We start from the raw sequence: 21605 nt of genomic DNA, 5'->3' as shown, positions 1-21605 counted from the left end.
AGGGGATGTGTTTTTTGGCAACTCCATGTTAAGCAAAACAATAATTTTGTGTGAAATTGTGTAAAAATAAAAATACCACCACCATGATTGTCAACAAAAAAAGAAAAGCAATACGAAAATAGCTTTGCAGATAACAAAAATGTATTTTATTTTGTTAAATGTATATATTATGTACCTTAGAAATATGGAGTCGCACAGGGCCCTAAAATAAAAAGTGATTCTACGGTGGACTAGTTGGCTAGTGAAAGTGCCTCCTCAATGACTTAGAGAATAAAATCCTGAGAAGGACAAGCTCCAACTTTGTGTTTCCTCTATGGTAACAAAGAGATCTAATCCCTGCAGTTCCCTGTTAGTAAGGTACTACCAATGGGAAGTCAGCAACTTGTCTGAGTTACAGACTCCTTCAATCCCTGCAATGGACACCATGTGACTGATATCTTTAACTGTATTCAGTAGCTTATCTTCAAAACCAAGAGGGGCCTGCATTACACCAAGTGGACAGAAATCATGGGGTACCTACATAGTAATGGGTAGGCGCACCTTTCCCCTCGATAAGGGCAGTCACACAGTGAGGCGTTGAGTCCACGGGTATTTCTATCCATGCTTGCTGCACCGCTGTCCATAATTCCGCTGCATTCCTGAGTGGAAGATCCAAAGCTCGAATGGACCTTTCCGCAGCATCCCACAGATGCTCCACAGGGTTCATGTCCGGTGAACGAGAAGGCCATTCCATGGTGGTAAAATCTGGGGAATGCTCTTCAAACCATGTTCTAGTCACCATGGCTCTGTGGGGAGGTGCACAATGACCATGAAGTGATGCAGATGGTCTGCAAGGATGGACACATAACCTGAACCATTCAGAGATGCATCTAGACATACCAGAGGTCCCAACGTGTGTCAGTTGAACATGCCCCAGGCAATTACGGACCATCCACCTTCCCGAAAAGTTCCTTGTTGACATGGCATTTGCATAGCTTTGTGTGATTTCCACCTGATATGCACCCTCCCATCCACTTGAAATAACTGGAAATGGGACTGACCAGGAGACCTATCTTCAATCATCCAAGGTCCAGTGCTGATGTTCTGTCGCCCAGTTGAGGTGTAGAGTCCTGTGTCGTGGTGTTCGAAATGGGACTCTGGTGGGTCGGAGGGCCCCATAACCTACTGTGGCTAATGATTGCCTGATGGCCTTGGTGGAGATGTTTCTGGCACCTCCCTCATTGAAGTCAATGGCGATTTGTGGTTTTAGGGCTGAAAGCCCTAAAACCACAAAAGGGTGAAACTTCGAATAAATTAAGTAGTTACCTATACGGGGTGTAAGCATATAATTTGTATTTTATTTGCTTGTGTTATTGTGGGTTTTTTTTTTTTGGTCAGTGCAGCAAAATCCTGTGACTTTCTTGCACTATATGACGAACACTATTACTATTCACTGATTTCAGAGCCACTTGTTCCACGCATTTGAGTCACTGATTTGGTATGTTTGTTCTTACCACCAGCTCCTTTGATTCAGTGTAATTGACAAGTGGCCAGGCAGTCTTTTTGAGCTTAATCAGTCTCAGCTTTTTTTTTTTTTTTTTTCATGTACTACTTTGACATTAGGAGACACGAGCTACACTTTTCACCAATTAGCTCATTTTTCTGGTCGTGCTTCAGGACTATTTTTGTCTGCTGGACTCATTTTAACAATTAAGGTGAGGCAAGGAAGGAAAGATGAGAAATACCAAAACAGAATGGAGAGGTTTTTGTAATGTAGAATTAAAAAAAAAAAAAAAAAAAAGGCATATTCCAAAACCTAACAATTAGTGTTCTTTATGTCATTCAGTGAATCACTGAATTCAGACAGACTAAAAATATCACGAGTCTTGGCCAACCTGTCCTTAAAAGAATAAATGCTATGTTAGTGAACAGTCTGATTTTGTATGGATGTTAACCAGCTTCATATTTCAACATCATCTGAATATCACTGAGTTAAGGACTGTTTTTCCCCCACCTAAAATGAAGAATGATGGATCTGTACACAAAAAAAAAAAATAATAATAATAATAATAAAATAAAATAAATAAATAAATAAATAATCATAGCTTTAAATTTCAAAGAAGCAGCCAACTTCTGATTATCAAAGATTACTAGATACTGAACTAGTTACCCAATAAAAACTAAAACAGGAAAAAAGGGAACAAAAAACCATAAATTCATAAAAAAAACAACATCATCAACTTGAACTGAAATTACTTTGCCGTCATAGAAGCAATCTTTAGCATTAAATGCTATCTCTGATAAAGCTACTTCTTCTATGAACAGTCTTGCTAGTATTTTGTGCTAATGGTATTTACCTATTCTGATGAGATACAAGTTAATGGGAATAAAACAGATATTTCTTTTATTCCCAGGACCCTGAGCTCTCATTTGATAAGTATGCAGCTACAGTAGCTTTAAAACTGCTAAAAGAGTAGTCACACTTAAATAAATGGGGGGGGGACTTAGCAATATAATAACCGGCATACTTATACCTTTTAGGAGTATCACTTACTTGAAATCAGCACAATATGTATCATGTAACTTTAATATTTCACAAAATGCTTCACTGAAGTTTAATCTTTTGCTACCACACAGATATGTACAAGCAGATCTAACAAATGTTATAATACAACACACAGGGGAATGGAGCCAAGGACAGAAAATTGCTTTCCACTACTTAAAAAGAACCTGCAGTTGGGGAAAATCACAACATATGAAGTTTAAAATCACAAACAGGAGGTACCGAAATAAGGGTAATGGAACAAAACATTAACATATGATTAAAATAGAAAATTTGAAAGTCATCACTAGATATCAATCATTTCAAACAAAGCAACAAAAACTTATTAACAATAGTATTAAAATTTAAAAACAGGAATATACAAGAGCATTTTCTGCAATAATTTCTTACCTTATCTAGTATTTTTGTTTTTCCTGTATCTACATGCCCAAGCACACATACCACGGGTGATCTTAATTTATCTGTCGTCCTTGCCTTCTCTGCTTCCTCTCTACGTTTCTACAAATGAACATTCTGCTTTTTAAGTACAAGCTTAAGAAACTTATACTGAAAAAATAGTATAATACAGTACAGTACAGACATAACATAGAGCAATGACTATAGCACATTCAAGTGCAACTTCAGACGTAGGGAAAAAACAGTTAATATATCGAAACATGGTAAGTAATAAAACAACTATGCTGTTTTAATTACTTAATTTATCTTAATGTATATCAGATTTTTCATGGTTATTTTCAAAATTGTCTCCATTACATGTTAAACTATCCAACATTATTGCATTCTCCAAAAATTTGCTACAATCCATTCAATTTTCTTTTCTATGTTTAGAAGTGGGGGCAAGCAGGAAAAAAAAAGTTATGGTCTCAGTATGAAAGGGTAATGGTACAGTGTTAAAAATTGCTGTTCTTAATGTATAACACCTCAAATAGCAATCCAACAAGTAATGGATTTTTTTTTTAATTACAAGTCTGAATTAACAAAGTTGTGTGAATAAGGAGGGATGTACAAATTCAGTCACTGTGCAATCATCCAATATTTTAGGGGAGGGAGAGGAAATAATGCCAAAAGACAATTGTGTAGAACACCACTTCCTATGCCATGGTTAAAAAGTGGGCAGCAGAATTTAAATGATGGAGGAGGCCTGGAAGATAACTCACATTGTGGAGGACATGCAGCGTCCATCATATCAAGAAGTTGTCAACAGTGTTTGTGATTTGGTGAAGAGATCTATAGGTGACAGTTTCGTATGTTGCCTGAATCTTGGGCATCTCATCTGAACCACATAATAAACAGAGATTCTCTGTGTGAAAAAGGTGTCAGCACAATGGGTCCTAAAGTTGTTGACAGCAGATCAAAAACACATAAGTTGTTAAGGGAACATTTGCATCATTTAAGCAGATCCAGCAAATCTCCTTGCAAGGTTTATAACTGTGGATGAGACTTGAGTCTATCACTTCCCAGAGACAAAGGAGTAGTCCAAACAGTTGAAACACAGCTTTTCTCCCCATCCAAAGAAAGCCAAGTTGATTCCTTTTGCTGGCAAGGTGATAGCATCAGTTTTTGGGATGCTGATGGAGTATTGCTAATGGATTACCTCGAGAAAGGCCAGATAATCACTGGGCATATTATGAAGATCTTGCAAGGTGTTTGCATGAAAACATCTTGTTCCACCACGACAATGAACTTGCTCATAATGTCATTACCATGGCTGCACTGCATGAATGCAGATTTGAAATCTCGGACCATTTGACATGTTCACCAGATCTAACACCATTAGACTTTCACCTATTTCCCAATTTGGAAAAAATACCTGGCCGGCTTTCATTTTGCTACTGACAGTGATGCAATTGCTGAAAGTGGATGAATTCCTGAAATTCCAAGAGAAAATTTTCTTTTGAGATGGAAAGCATCAGTAGCAAAAGATTTTGACTCCAAAAGGGACTATTGTTCAAAACTAACATGTTACCAGACTCCTAAAATAAACCCTTCATACTCAGGCCACAAACTTATCAAATGCCCTTGTAAGTCAATTTCCATGCAGAAGGAAAAACCCCAGTGGAAGAAGAGTAAAAAGTACTGAATAAGAGTAAGAACTCTGGAGCACTGGTTTTAGGATCAAGGATGCCATCCACCATCAGACCCAGAGATTTGTTGGCACTAGTAATATTCAGGATTGTAATCCTTTTTTTCTGTCTGAAAACAAAAGGATGCACTGAAGAAAATTTTTTAAGTACAAAGGATGAGATTTAACAAGATTATCAATGCAAGAGTTAGAGGAAATAAGATATAATGGTTATCTTTAATATGATGATGAAATAGATGGAATGGAAAGTGCAACTGTTAATTTTAAAATAATTATTAATCTCTGCAACTATTCACTGTCACAGCCCATGTGAACTAGGGTACTGGGATATTTACTGCTTTAAAAGCCACAGATTACAGTTAACTTGTAAAACACCTGCAGTCATCCTGGGGTTCTAAACAGTGTGTAAAAAGAAATTCAGTTATTTAAAATTACATTTTTCACAAGCATTATAATTCTGGCTTTCTTATACATGGCCAAACTAGTATAGTTATTTAATGACTGTTGCCATAAATGCAGTTTAAGTATGAAGAATTTTAAGTATTAAGAGACATGGCTACTGATTCATTTCTCCTTGAAAAGAATATCATTACACCAAATGCACCATAGCTTTAAATATATTGTCCCTATAATTTTAACTATTCATTTAACTAAAATCTGCCTAATAATTGTCTAATTAATGAGAATACAATTAGTTACAAAAAAAACATTTCCATTAATTGTGTTAAGGTATATAAAAAAAAAATATATATATATATATATACACATGAACTTCACACAAAAAAAAATTAAGGAGTGCAATCACTTTTATACAAGCACATGCAGAAAAAAATGCAGGAAAACTTATATTTAAATATAGCAGCATGGTGAGCAGACAAGTGTTTCTGACAAAAGTAAGGCTATTACACATAATGATCCACTTTGATTATCTACTTCACACCATCTAATAAATAATTACTCAATGTTGTAAGATAGCCAAACCAATTTCCACTACATGCTATGTTCATGAAGTTCTGGAACTGAATTTTCATTAAACCAAAGATATTTTCCAAAAATTATACAATGAATTTTTCCAAATAATGACCTTGGCTATTTCATATTTTTTGCATTAGATATGTAATTGCAAAAAAAAAAAAAAAAAATTCTTCAATTTTTTTTTTTTTTTATATTCCTTGATTACATTTTTATAGTCAAACTTCGTTATAATGAGCATCAAAATTTCCTTGTTATAACCGTTACTCGCTATATCAGTGATGAGTTAAATCTACCTCCTATTTTTTTTTTAATTCTCAATAACTTGATAAAAAGAGATTCAAAAAACAAAAGAAATATTAGAGAGAGAGAGAGAGAGAGAGAGAGAGAGAGAGAGAGAGAGAGAGAGAGAGAGAGAGAGAGAGAGAGAGAGAGAGAGAGAATATCTAAGTATATACCTGCATATTATTTGTATTAATATGCTTGTATAAACTACAATAAGCTTAATACTAAACACAATTTATTTCTCTGTAATTAAAAACAATACTATTTAATAATAAACATGATTTCAATTAGTGTTTATTTATGAATCTTAAAACTGCTGTTTGTTTTAAAGATTTCGCTTTGATATTTAAGTTTGCCATTAAAACGCCGAACACGTTAAGTCTCATTATTTGCCTCAGTTACTTCAAAAAAATTGACTGATGTGTCTATTGCACCTTGAGCTTGTGAGATTACACTGATTTTGATTCACTTTCACTTGCCATCAGTCTTTATCATCGTCATTATCGGGAACAGCATTTACAACACCACTCTCTATAAGAAGACCACTAGTTAATAAGTTGCCATTGACTCGTAAAAATTCAATGTTATCTGTAACCTACAATGTTGTTACATAGCAACCATTCGGATAATGGTAAGTTGTTTTCTTCATTTCCATCATCTTCATCTACAACTGAAATTTCATTTGAATTTAATTTCAATTTCTTGAATAAATCTGATATGGTTGTCGAAGTAATGTTGTTCCACATATCATTCAATAAATTTATAGCATCCAATATCAATATGGACTCTAAGTTTCTGTTCTCTTTGACTGATCAGATGTAGAACTAGAAATCTTTTATAAAATCTTTTCAAACTCTTGATTACATCTACGTCAACTGGTTATAAAATTGATGTTGCATTGGAAAGCAGAAACACCAGCTTAACGGTGGACAAATTTTGAATCTGGGGATGTGCAGGACAGTTATAAACTAACAATAAAATTATTTTTCTTCTTTTTTGAATAGTTCCTTATACCAATCATTAACATATTGCCGAAAAATACCCGAAGTCATGCAAACTCTCTTGTTTGAAATCCACAGGAAGTTTCCTTACGTTTTTTAAACATCGAGGTTTTAAAGATTTTTCGATGGCGTTTTTTTTTTTTTTAATCAGTTCCTGTCATATTTATGCATATGAGTACAATCAAACGAGCCTTTGATTTTTTTCCACCAACACATTTTCTCCCTTTGAATTTAATTGTATTGTCAGGTGTCAAATTATAAAAAAGTTCTCTTTCATCTGCATTCTAGATGTCTTCGTCATTGAAATCTCCTGATTTCTGCCCAAACACAGCCAATCCATTCATTTGCCATTATTGGATCTGCAGATTGAGATTCTTCACTAATTTTTGCATAAATGATGTTATGTCGGTTTTTAAATCGATCCAGCCAACCACTGTTACACACAAAATTGTCACCTCCAAATTGTTGAGCAAATTTTTCCGATTGAGTCTTAAAGATCAGACCATCCATTGAAAATCCAGCACTTCTTTGTGTGGTGAACAATTGAAGTAAAGCTTCATCAACGTTTGTAACCTCGCACTTTCTAAATTTTTTTTCCTTCTGGTTATGCTCTTTTCCAGTGCCGATATGTAAACAACTTTATTCTTCCACAATGTCAATACACTTGAAAAGGACAAAAAACTTTTCACGCACTTCAACATTTTTTTTGCACCATGTTCCAACTCACAAATAATTTAGACTGTTTCGCAAATCGAGAGACACCTTCTTTTGTTAGTTTTGTTTTCAAAGGAAGGGTTCATTTCTAATTGATTTTATTTTAAAATTATAGTAACGTGACCTACATACAAAATTCTTAGAAGTCCCAAAATGCATACGGCATTCTTAGAGGTCCCAAAATAAATTTATAGTTCAGTGAATACAAGACAATTGTAAATGCAACAAGCGGCAATGCACTATAGCCCCCTGTCCCCGAAAGGGCAAGATCAAAAACCAGCTGCTAATCCGATGCAATGCAGGTGGTCATAAAAGCTTAGTCGCCCTTTTCATTTTTGTCTATTCCAAGAATTGGATTTCTTTTGACTACCTAAGTTACCAAAATTTGTTCAGTTTATCCACATAGTACGCTCGTTATCACGGTGAGCGACTTATGGGAATACAAGTAAATTAAAATCATTATGGCTTTTTGCTCATTATAACCAAGTCCGACTGTCATCATCATCATCATCATCAGCCATTTTCAATCCACTGCAGGATGAAGGCCTCTCCAGCAACTTTCCAGTTCCTTCTGTTTTGAGCACTGGCCATCCATTTACTACTCAAAAACTCATGAATTTCATCTATCCATCTCCGCCTTTGTCTTCCAGGTTTTCTTCTAGCTCCTCTTGGGTACCATTCTGTTATTTTCTTAGTCCATCTGTCATCATGTCTTCTGTATATATCATAAAGTCCGACAGTATATATCATAAATTCTAATTCAATGGAAAACTGTCCCTTTTGGAATAAAATAAAAACCACAAAGTGAAAAATTGGGTGGATAAGGTAGAGCATTGCCACAGAATAATTTCAGCTTACAAAGGAGCCATTTTGGATTTTCTTTGCCCACAGATCAGATATCTTCCCTTCTGATTGCAGCTCCAAAATGCACAATCTTATTAGTAGTATGACCACCTGGTTAAGTTATTTTTAGATTATAAAAGTAATTATATTTAAATTATAATTATAGCATAATTATTTCTAGACTATAAAGGCATAATTCACAATGAATTATGCTTTTGCTGTAGTTATAGGGCGTTCTCCGTGGCAGCTTAGCCAGCACGATGCACCTCCAAACAAGTCTGCCACACACCCTGAGACCTGGGTTCAATTCCTATCAAACACTAGAGGAATTTCTAAAGTCCTCTTCAATCAAGACTATAGTTAAACAATCTCAGGTAGTCTGAGTAGAGTTTACCCTGTCAGTTATTCCAGGTTTTTCAGCAAACACAACATGAAAATCAGCCCATGAACACTCACTTCTACAGACAACTGCACATATGGATGTGACAGACAAGCTCGAGTGCCATTAAAGTAATAATCTGAATTTTTAACTGGACATAATTAGTGTTATTTATTAATAACACTAATAAGTTAATTTTTAATTAACTTTTCAATATAAAATTCCCTTTAGACACATCAGAAAGAGATATGCAAATCAAAAACTCATGCACTTCAACTAACAAATGCAATTGGTTGCCAGCATGCCAATAATGCAAGCTTTATGCTTCATGCAGTGGTATGAAATGCAAAGTAAGCATCAACAGTGTGATTCCAGATAAACAGGACCAGGGTATGTCTGCCAGGGGCAAAAGTTGATGACGTTGTAGAGCGGATATCATCTTTTAAGGGCACAAAAGGTGATATAGTTGTACACGTTGGCACTAATGACATTAAGAGTAGGAGACCGGCGGAATTACTTGACAAGTACAGGTCACTGATGAAAAAAAGCCGTGAATTAGGGTTGAAATTGAAAGTGTCTGCAATTCTGCCCAGACACGATAGGAGGGAGTATATGATGAGAGCCCTGTCAATCAATTCGGCCCTGGAAAGATTGTGCAGGGCTCAAGGGGTAGAATTTTTTTCAGCCTGGTCTGTACTTGTTAACAGGAGAGACTGCTTCTACAGGGATGGGATACACTTAAATAGAAAGGGTGCAAGAATGTTTGCTGATGCTATCGAGGCAATGTTAGGTGGGTCGGAAAACTGCTAGATTGGGGGGATACAAGGACTAATAGATTAACAGTAGCCACTGGCAGAGGTGAAAGTGATTCTTGCACTGCTTCTATTGGAATGAGCCGCAGCCTGGAAAATAAGATGCAGGATATTTCAGAGACTGCTGGGAATCATTGGGGTACAAGTAAACACATGGGTTGTGTTAGGGTAGCTAAGAAAAAGAACAGGTGCATGTATACTTGTGTGTACACCAATGCTAGGAGTTTAGTAAATAAATTTGATGAATTTGAGGTATTGCTCAAAACATCAAAGGCAGATATTGTGGGGATTTCAGAGACGTGGTGTCACACAGATATAAGAAATGCAGAACTGGAATTTGGGGAGTACAATGTCTACAGAAAGGATAGACAGGATAGGAAGGGAGGAGGGGTTATGCTATTAGTTAAAAAACACATAAAATCCAAGGAAGTGAAGCCAGTCGACATCGCTGGACAGTGCAGTGTCGAGTCAGTTTGGTGTGACATAAGCATTGGGAGATCAAAATTGAGAGTAGGAGTGTGCTATAGGCCTAATGACTCTGATGAGTATAATAAGAAACTGTTCGGAGAAATAGAGTGGGCCAGTAAATCAGAGAGTCTTATAATGGGGGATTTTAATTTCCCAGATATTGACTGGAATTTGGGGGCTGGTCACTCACACAGTAGCAAGGCTTTTGTGGATTTATTGGATGATTGTTTTCTACATCAGCATGTTCGGGAGGCAACTAGAGGGAGTAATACTCTTGATTTGATTATCAGTAGTGATTCTTCATGCATTAAGAATCTGCAGATAAATGAACCACTTGGTGGCAGTGATCACAGTGTGCTGAAGTGGGAGTTACTCAAAGAGGTAACTACCATTAGGGGTAAAGGGAAGGGGTATTGCTTTCGTAAAGGCGACTACAATGGACTGAGACAGTATTTAAATTCTATACAGTGGGATCAACTGATGATATTGCCAACAGCAAATTCAAAATGGGAAGCATTCAAAGAACTTATTGTGGAAGCTACTAGGCTTTACATACCAACTAAGAAATATTGTTCAAGGTTTAGGCCTAAATGGTTGTCAGATGAACTAATGAGACATGTGGCAGAGAAGAAAAATGCATGGGATACATATAAATTAATGGGTGACATGGAAGCCTATGATAGATACAAGTTGATCTGTAACCAAGTTACAAAGGAGGTTAGGCAGGCGAAGGCAGATTACGAGAGATCCTTGGCAAGGGATGCGAAGAAAAACAGCAAAGAGTTCTTTACTTATGTAAACTCTAGAAGGAAGGGGATGAATCAGATTGGTCCACTTGAGATCGATGGGTCAACTGTTGATGACCCTGCTCGGGTAGCTAACAAACTAAATGAATATTTTGCATCGACATTCACACATGAGGAGTTATTCAGCGAGGGGAATGCCAGAGGTGTATTCAACTCTAGCAGTAAGCTAGAGAATCTTGTAATAACTGAGAGCAAAGTGGAGGAGAAAATGTTGAAGATAAACACAAGAAAGGCACCTGGGGTGGATGGGATCTATCCAGTTATATTAAAGGAGGCAGCAAAGGAGGTAAGCAAACCCTTAGCCATAATTATGAGAGCTTCCTTGGACTCAGGGGAGGTACCCATTGACTGGAGATGTGCAAATGTGACCCCAATTCACAAAGGGGGATCAAAGGCTGACACAAGTAATTATAGACCTGTGAGTTTAACTTCTGTTCCCGGAAAATTAATGGAGGCACTGGTGAAAGAAGCACTGCAGGATCATCTAGACAAGACTTCAGTTATAGCTAGGACACAGCATGGTTTTGTTAAGGGGAAGTCTTGCCTGACCAATTTGATTGGATACTATGATGCAGTCACAAAAGAACTGGATGCAGGGAATAACTTTGATATTATATACTTGGATCTTAGAAAGGCTTTTGATACTGTTGCACATGGAAGACTGCTGCACAAATTGGAGCAGTGTGGCATTGGAGGCAAGTTGCTGCTATGGATAAAGGGGTGGTTGAGGGGGAGAAGACAGAGAGTGGTAATCAATGGACACTGCTCATCGTGGACTAATGTTATTAGTGGAGTCCCTCAGGGTTCAGTATTGGGGCCTTTATTGTTTTCTGTATTTATAAATGATATTGATGATGGTATATCAGGCTTAATGTCCAAGTTTGCAGACGATACGAAGGTTGGCAGGGTTGTCAAGGACACTACTGACACTATGCTGCTGCAACAGGATTTGGAAAGGTTGAGCAGATGGGCTTCGAGGTGGCAAATGAAGTTTAACATTGACAAATGTAAAGTACTACATATGGGAAACAGCAACCCCAGAGCAACGTATCAACTCTGTGGTACTACACTGACAGTGGTAGAGAATGAAAGGGACCTGGGGGTGGTGGTGCAGGCAGATATGAAGTTCTCTGAGCAGTGCAGACGAGCTGCAAGAGTAGCTCATGGTGTATTGTCAATGATATATAGGAATTTTTCTAGCAGGGATAAGGAGGTGATTATTCCCTTGTATAAGGCAATGGTCAGGCCACACCTAGAGTACTGTATACAGGCCTGGAGGCCTCATTTCAGGAAGGATGTAGAGCTGCTGGAACGAGTACAGAGAAGGGCAACTAGATTGGTGAATGGGACAAAGGGGTTCTCTTACGAAGAAAGGCTTAAGTTTTGCAAATTACAGTGTCTGGAAACTAGGTACCAGCGGGGTGATCTGATAGAGGTGTACAAAGCCTTGAATGGTTTGAGCATGCTCAATGCTGATGGGATTCTTCCTCTAGCTCAGAAAAATCACCTGAGAGGGCATAAATTCAAATTGAGGAAAGACAGATGTAGGATAGATGTGCGGAAATTTGCCTTTAGCCAGCGGGTGGTTGGTGGGTGGAACAGACTTCCATCCCTTGTCGTGGAAGTTGATAGCCTAAATAAGTTTAAGGCTCAGCTGGACAGGTATTTTGAACGAACAGAGGGGTGAAGTGGAAGTGGGTTTTTTTTTTTTTTTTTTTTTGGCTGATGCTGCATAAGCTTGCTTTCTTGCATCAAATGCCTCTACTAATGCTAATGCTAATGCTAACTTTAATGTTATAAAACTATATATATAGAGAGAGAGAGAGAGAGATACCACTGGAGGAAAGCACTCATCAAAATAGCCAGCTACTTGTCAATAATACACGACGACACATACCACTCAATACAAAGGGTACTAGGAAATTTTTGCAATCAATACAGCTTTGTTTATTTAATTTTTTCAAAGTAATTTCCTCTACATTCAATATACCTCTCCATCCTCCGAAACCAATCTTTAAACCAGTTCTGCCAAGTTTCACTCGGGAGTAAAGCACACTCGTTGTCCCAAGCCCGTAGAAGATCCTCATCACTGGAAAACCGCCTCCCTTTTAGCTTCATTTTCACATGCGGGAACAGTGCAAAGTCGCAGGGAGCAAGGTCTGGACTGTACGGAGGGTGCTCGAGAAGTTTCAGTCCTGTCGGGGTCAAATATTCGGTGGAGGCTTTGGCGTGGTGAGCTGCAGCATTATCGTGATGGAGGTACCAGGTGTCCATTCTTGACTTTGGCCGCAGGTTCTTCATAGATCCAATGACTTTAGGCAGGCATTGTTCAGTATACCACTTAGCTGTGACTGTCTTCTGCGTGTCCAAAACGACACGTTCCACAATTCCACTCGATTTGAAAAATACAGCTATCATTTTCTTCTTTACAGATCAGGATTTTCTGACAATTACGGGTGTGTCGTCATCATCAAAGACCCAAACTTTGTTTTGAGCCTTGGTCGGCAGATCGTAATAGTACAGCCAAGTCTCGTCACCTGTCACGATGTTGTTCACATACCGAGATTGTCTCTTATCAAACTTTTTTAACATCTCCCGGCACCAAGTCACACGTCGTGTCATCTGCTCTTCAGGCAGTTGATGCGGCACCCAGAAGAACAAAGTTTCTTCACGTGCAAATGATCTTGCAGAATCGAATGAATTGCTGGTGCATTTAGGCCCAAAGTATCCTCTATCTGTTGGTAGGTCACTCGCCTGTTTTCGTCAAGCATTTTCCTCACAGCAGTAACGTTTTCCTCCGTAACTGACGTTCGTGGCCTTCCCGGCCTCTCGGAATCCTCCAGAGTGAAATTTCCCCTTTGGAATTCTCTATACCACCTGAATATCGTTGTACGATGTGGACAATAATCATCTAGTGCAAGAGTCATTTCTTCTAAGCACTGGTCTACGGTTAAACCACGCACGAAATTATACCGCAAAACTGTCCTTATCTCATTTCGTGACCACGATGCCATCGCAAGCACTTTACACTCTCACTACTAATGAATAACTGAGCCCATATCGACTTGGCGCGGCGACTACTATGCACGTATGAACATGTCTCAACATGCAGCAACAAGCAGCTTCCTGTGATTCATTGTTGCGTCATATTGCAAAACTTTCCTAGTACCCTTTGTATATACATATAATTAATTGCCGAATTCATGTTTTTAAAATAACATGAGATTTCTGGAATTTTTACTAGACAGACAATAAAGAAAATATTTCAAAATAGTTATTAGATAAGGAGTAATAACATTTTTAGTTGTATGGATGGAATAGATGAATAAATATTGTCCAGAGTCTCATTGATCCAACACATGCCCAGCTGTTGGTTAATAATGTATTGCCAGACATGAAAAATATTAAAAACATGCATCCCTTTTCAATTTCCAAATTAATTTTAAGTGTAATGTTATTATTGTTGCTATTATACACCACATTAGTAGCAAATGACATATTGCACTTCCAGTTATGAAGTTTGCACACAGTGCAGCAGAATTAAAAACTGAATCAACACTGATAATATTTCAATACAAAATATCATTAAAAGTTTCCTAAAAAGTTAGTGTTATTTTAAGGAAAACTAAGATTTCCTTAAAATAACACTAACTTTTTTGATTGGCATTCATAAGAAAAGTTCAAAATTAATTTGTATAATTTGTACGTATCGTCATTCATACAGATCATGGTCATTTTCATACAATTAATAAAAATGGACTATATATTTTGAGTTTGAAATGGGGCTGGAAATTGATTGGGGGGGGGGGTTGGAGGAGGAAATGAGTGCAATCCTAAGTTGATATGAACAGCAACTGTAGTTTCACTGATTAAAGTGATTTTGATAAATTATTTCATAATTTCATCCAGGTCAAGATGATAGGTGACATACAAGGTATAGTTTCATCAAATCTTTTTAAAGTACATCCACGTGTTGAAATTCAACCTTTTACCAAAATAATTTGGTAAATCCTACAGGATTTACCAGTTTGTGTTGATAAAAGTCTGAAGTATCAACACTTTATTTACAACTTTTGCTGCTCTGATTCTGCAAATATGTTTTGGTAAAGGATGATGGTAATTTTAAAAAAATCAGCAATTCAAAACAAATATTTATTTTTATATTTTAGGAAAGTTGTCTTCAAAAATTGTAGTGTATTATAGAAATATAATACCATAAACAGATATTATTTGTTACATAGTAAGCTTCCATGGCACTCTGAATTACATATGATCTGCACAAACATTTTCAAGTGCAATTAATTACACATTTGGAATCTTTGTCCTCCAGATAAAGGCATGCCTCAGCCCCTGTTAAGCTGATTTCTTTGGATACTACATCAAAGATCATTAGTAAAGTTACAAAAAAGGAAGCAACAATTATTTCCAGGTTTATTTGCTCTTCTAATTTTTAAGCAAGTGCACAGGTGACATATCTGCTGTCCTACAGTTCTGAATATAAGATACAGCTATATTTAAAAATTGAAAAAGTGAATGAAGCAAGAAATTATTATTGCTTCCCGTTTCTTACTGTCTGATTATTGATTTTCCAATTTTTACACAAGGGCATGGGGAGAAATAATCATATCTAAAATATAGTGAATATTTTACCCAGACAAGCAGATATATCCTTCATGCCCTTGTTTAGAAAGTGGAAAACTGATAATTGACCTTGCAAAAATGACTGCAATGATAATTTCCTGCTTCATTTACTTTTCTAATTTTTATGAACAAAGGCACAGGGGGGAAAGATATCCTATCCTAGCAAGTTCTCTTGGGTAGCATATTCACTATATTCCAAATATAGTCAGTCCTCGTATAGCACGATAGTTGTGTTCCTAGAAACGCTCGCGCAATGCAAAATTGTGCAATATAAACAACAGGCCCTATGGGAAAAATAGGGTTAGGTGCGACCACCCAAGATTGAACACACATTGGTAACCAAAACATTACCAAACACAATAAATAATCGTAATAAAATACTTACGTATTTTATAACGATTAAAATACGTAATAAAAAATAATATTATAATTTTTTATATTTTTTATTATTATTATATTATATTTTATTATAATATAATAAAAATACTTAAGTATTTTTTACGAATAAAATACGTATTTTATTACGACTATTCCGTAATAAAATATTGCTAATGCTTTTGCTTCTATCGTAAGCAAACTTGTTTTTTGTTTGATTTTCTATCCAAACAGATGACAGGTGTTCCATCTCTTCCAATTCTTGTGTCTTAATCTAATGGATTTTAATTACCCTTTGAGTTGTTCCTGCTATGAAAGTTGTTTTTATTTTCTCTACATTCTTTGTAATTCTCAGCATTGCCTCATTTATGTCTGTAGCATGTGCAATATCACATGGTCTTTCATTTCGCTCAAAGCGTTTCACAATTTCATATTTTTCTCTATAGACAGAGGCGGACTGGCCATAAGTCTTACAGGGGAAACCCCGGTGGGCCAGAGGCCGGTTTGATTTTGGCCATAAACCATAGTATGAGGCCACTATAAAATTTCCCGGGTAAGAATTTTTGACCCAGTCCGCCTCTGTTTATCGATATTGCTTTTGTTTTTCTCTGTGAATCTGTAATGTCTTCACTAGGACGCTTCCTTTTCACACCTTTTAAGTACTTTAAAGGAGACCGGCAGAATTACTTAACAAGTACAGGTCACTGTTGAACAAAAGCCGAGAATTAGGGTTGAATTTGAAAGTGTCTGCAATTCTGCCCAGACACGATAGGAGGGAGTATATGATGAGAGCCTTGTCGATCAATTCGGCTCTGGAAAGATTGTGCAAGGCTCAAGGGGTAGAATTTTGTTCAGCCTGGACTGTACTTGTTAACAGGAGAGATTGCTTCTACAGGGATGGGATACACTTAAATAGAAAGGGTACAAGAATATTTGCTGATGCTATCGAGGCAGTGTTAGGTGGGTCGGAAAACTGCTAGCTTGGGGGGAGACAAAGACCAATAGATTGACAGTAGCCACTGGCAGAGGTGAAAGAGATTCTTGCACTGCTTCTATTAGAATGAGCAGAAGCCTGAAAAACAAGATGCATGGTATTTCAGAGACTGCTGGGAGCCATTGCGGTACAAGTAAACACATGGGTTGTGTTAGAGTAGCTAAGAATAGAAACAGGTGCAGGTATACTTGCGTGTACACCAATGCTAGGAGTTTAGTAAATAAATTTGATGAATTTAAGGTATTGTTCAAAACATCAAAGGCAGATATTGTTGGGATATCAGAGACGTGGTGTCACACAGATATAAGGGATGCAGAACTGCAATTTGGGGAGTACAACGTCTACAGAAAGGATAGACAGGATAGGAAGGGGGGGGAGGTGTTATGCTATTAGTTAAGAAACACATAACTAAGGAAGTGAAGCCAGTCGACATCGCTGGACAGTGCAGTGTTGAGTCAGTTTGGTGTGACATAAGCATTGGGAGATCAAATTGAGAGTAGGAGTGTGCTATAGGCCTAATGACTCTGATGAGTATAATAAGGAACTGTACAGGGAAATAGTGGGCCAGTGAATCAGAGAGTCTTATAATGGGAGATTTTAATTTCCCAGATATTGACTGGAATTTGGGAGCTGGTTACTCACACACTAGCAGGGCTTTTGTGGATTTATTGGATGATTGTTTTCTACATCAGCATGTTCGGGAGGCAACTAGAGGGAGTAATACTCTTGATTTGATTATCAGCAGTGATTCTTCATGCATTAAGAATCTGCAGATAAATGAACCACTAGGTGGCAGTGATCACAGCGTGCTGAAGTGGGATTTACTCAAAGAGGTAACTACCATTAGGGGTAAAGGGAAGGGTTATTACTTCTGTAAAGGCGACTACGATGGACTGAGACAGTATTTAAATTCTATACAGTGGGACCAACTGATGATGTTACCAACAGCAAATTCAAAATGGGAAGCAATCAAAGAACTTATCTTGGAAGCTACTAGGCTTTACATACCAACTAAGAAATATTGTTCAAGGTTTAGGCCAAAATGGATGTCAGATGAACTAATGAGGCATATGGCAGAGAAGAAAAATGGATGGGATACTTACAAATTAACACATGACACAGAAGCCTATGATAGATACAAGTTGATATGCAACCAAGTTACAAAGGAGGTTAGGCAGGCGAAGGCAGATTACGAGAAATCCTTGGCAAGGGATGCAAAGAAAAACAGCAAAGAGTTCTTTACTTATGTAAACTCTAGAAGGAAGGGGATGAATCAGATTGGTCCACTTGATATTGCTGGGTCAACTGTTGATGATCCTGCTCAGGTAGCTAACAAACTAAATGAATATTTTGCATCGACATTCACACATGAGGAGTTATTCAGCGAGGGGGAATGCCAGAGGTGTATTCAACTCTAGCAGTAAGCTACAGAATCTTGAAATAACTGGGAGTAAAGTGGAGGAGAAACTGTTGAAGATTAACACAAGAAAGGCACCCTGGGTGGATGGGATCTATCCAGTTATATTAAAGGAGGCAGCAAAGGAAGTAAGCAAACCCTTAGCCATAATTATGAGAGCTTCCTTGGACTCAGGGGAGGTACCTATAGACTGGAAATGTGCGATTGTGACTCAAATTCACAAAGGAGGATCAAAGGCTGACACAAGTAATTATAGACCTGTGAGCTTAACTTCTGTTCCAGGAAAATTAATGGAGGCACTGGTTAAAGAAGCACTGCAGGATCATTTAGACAAGACTTCAGTTATAGCTCAGACACAGCATGGTTTTGTTAAGGGGAAGTCTTGCCTGACCAACTTGATTGGATACTATGATGCAGTCACAAAAGAACTGGATGCAGGAAATAACTTTGATATTATATACTTGGATCTTAGAAAGGCTTTTGATACTGTTGCACATGGAAGACTGCTACACAAATTGGGGCAGTGTGACATTGGAGGCAAATTGCTGCTAGGGATAAAGGGGTGGTTGAGGGGGAGAAGACAGAGAGGCCTCATTTCAAGAAGGATGTAGAGCTGCTGGAATGAGTACAGAGAAGGGCAACAAGATTAGTGAATGGAACAAAGGGGTGCTCTTACGAAGAAAGGCTTACTTTTGCAAATTACAGTGTCTGTAGACTAGGCACCAGCGAGGTGATCTGATAGAGGTGTATAAAGCCTTGAATGGTTTAAGCATGCTCAATGCTGATGGGATTCTTCCTCTAGCTCAGAAAAATCACCTGAGAGGGCATAAATTCAAATTGAGGAAAGACAGATGTAGGATAGACGTGTGGAAATTTGCCTTTAGCCAGCGGGTGGTTGGTTGGTTGGTGGAACAGACTTCCATCCCTTGTGGTGGAGGTTGAGCCTAAATAAGTTTAAGGCTCAGCTGGACAGGTATTTTGAACGAACAGAGGGGTGAAGTGGAAGTGGGTTTTTTTTTTTTTTTTGGCTGATGCTGCATAAGCTTGCTTTCTTGCATCAAATGCCTCTACTAATGCTAATGCTTTACTCATTTTTAGGGAATAAACCACAATTACAAAACGAGGAGGCACGCTTCATACACATAAACAAAGCTGCGCGCATGTAGCAACTGAATAAACAAGACAACACCATAAAGGCAGAGATACATTATTAACACCTCACATTTTACTAAAGCACACATTTAGGGGTTACTACCATAAAGCAATAAAAACAATTTCCAGTTGCATTTCTGCTAGTGGAATCTGTTATAAACTGGTAGTAAACTCGATCTAATTGCATTCGCAACAATACCGATAGCTGGAATTTTAAGTTATTATGGTGAAATGTGTTTCCCCTTCACTGATATAAAAAACAAATACATTTTCAGAATCTCCTCTTCATTCCTATCGTGTTGCATTCAGTTGGGGTAATTCCGCGTTCGACTGCCATTTCTTGTAAACACAAAGGCGAATCGTGCATAAGCAAATTTGGTTCGTGTTATATAAGATATCATTCCTTTTTTTATAAATCGTGTATGATCGAATTCGTGTAATGTAAACACGTGTTATACGAGGACTGACTGTACTGTATTTATTTTCTGTACTGTATTTTTTTCTCTTCCTTATGATTTTCTTAATAAGATTTTCTTTTCTCTAGCTTACTTTATTGTAAGAATACAGTGTATAATACATATAACATACAAAATATGTGTTAATGGACTGTTTATGTTATCGGTAAGGCTTCCAGTCAACAGTAGGCTATTGGTAGTTAAGTTTTTGGAGAATCGAAAGTTATATGCGGATTTTCGACTGCGTGGGGAATCGGTGCCTCTAACCCCCACATTGTTCAGGGGCCAACTGTATATGGGATATATCAGAGTTATTAACAACACAAAAAGACACATACAGTCAGTTCTGCTATAATGTGCAACGTGAATTTGCTCCAATGCGACTGATATATTAGGGAACAATGCAAGTATAACGCAATTTTCACATTAGCTCATGCGCAATTTCATCTGTGGGTAAACACTAGGGGAATGCAAAACTCGGCACCAAGCTGAATGCACCAAGCTTGCACAGCAATACATACAAGTTTACGAAGCTTAAAAAATGTCAAACGTGTGAGAGCTATATTTCCCATTTATTGTGGTTGTATTGGTCAGAGACACACAGTTGTCATTGCTGTGTGTCTTTTTTTTTCTGTTTCAAAATTTTTCAAACAGAAATCATGTGAGATGTGACAGAGTGAACGGAGGAGCATATTTCTGGAGGTCAACTACCACAAAAGAAAAACAATTTGCAGTTCCCTGTTTATATGACTTTTCAGTTAGTTCAATCTAATTACAAATGAGTAGTAAACTCAATCTTACTGCATTCAAGATAATACTGATAGCCAGAATGTGTTTACGTTTTGGGGAAATGGGGTTTTACGTTATTATGGCGAAATATGTTTCCTCTTCCATGAAATCTTCAATCACATAAAAAACTAATAAATTTTCAGAATCTTCCCTTCTTTCCTATTTTTAAATCTTCATAAACTTGTCTCACTTGTGCAATTTGTGCATCCTGTCTTCATCGTTATTGATTGCTTATCTTGTTTACTGTTTTAAATTTTGCAATAAAAAAAAAAAAAAAAAAAATATATATATATATATATATCAGTGAACAGATATACCAATCAAGCAAACTTTATATCTTGTCGAAGTAACATGCTATATTTACTGTAATATTTATTTAATTAAGAAATTTAAGTTGTGAATTAAACCTGTGTTAGCAATTTTATTGGGCTTTATAACTTTTTTTTTTAGTGCTCTGCCCCGTTCCTATTTTTCCCATAAGCCGTGTCGTTTTTAATGCATGAAATTCTATAACGCAGAAATTTTTAGGAACACATGTACCGCGTTAAAGCAGAACTGACTGTATACACTTGCTTTACACAAAGGCAATGGAGAATAATAAATAAATTTGATGAATATGAAGAGAGGGCACTTATTGTCTTTACAAGTTCCAGCTGTGAATTACAAGCACCAAAAAATATCAGTGTTTTACTATTTTATTTACTTAATTGTCATTATAATGTACTTTACAGTTCTAGTTACACTCGTTATTTTTATTTTTAATATAGATAGTTTTTTGTATGTAACTACTTAATATACGCAAAACCGCTGTTTCATTCCAATCTTGCAGCTATTGTTTCATTTAGAGTGAGTGGTAGGGAATTCAAATTTTTAATTG

At 37.1% G+C, this 21605-nt stretch overlaps 1 protein-coding gene across 1 annotated transcript in view; it reads right to left on the bottom strand.

The window, feature by feature from the left end:
- The window catches only part of eIF5B (eukaryotic translation initiation factor 5B), a 609831-nt gene that overhangs the window by 389216 nt on the left and 199010 nt on the right, over positions 1-21605 (bottom strand). Inside the window, exon 11 of the mRNA XM_090369319.1 lies at positions 2933-3040. Within this exon, the coding sequence (XP_090225445.1) occupies positions 2933-3040 (108 nt within the window). The remainder of the gene's footprint in view (positions 1-2932; positions 3041-21605) is intronic.

This window comes from Mastigoproctus giganteus, chromosome 3, assembly GCF_048544385.1.
Source record: "Mastigoproctus giganteus isolate SK-2022 chromosome 3, ASM4854438v1, whole genome shotgun sequence".
In the NCBI taxonomy this organism is placed as follows: domain Eukaryota; kingdom Metazoa; phylum Arthropoda; class Arachnida; order Uropygi; family Thelyphonidae; genus Mastigoproctus; species Mastigoproctus giganteus.
Note: the sequence above shows the minus strand (reverse complement) of the source record. Positions and strands in the feature narration are given on the sequence as shown.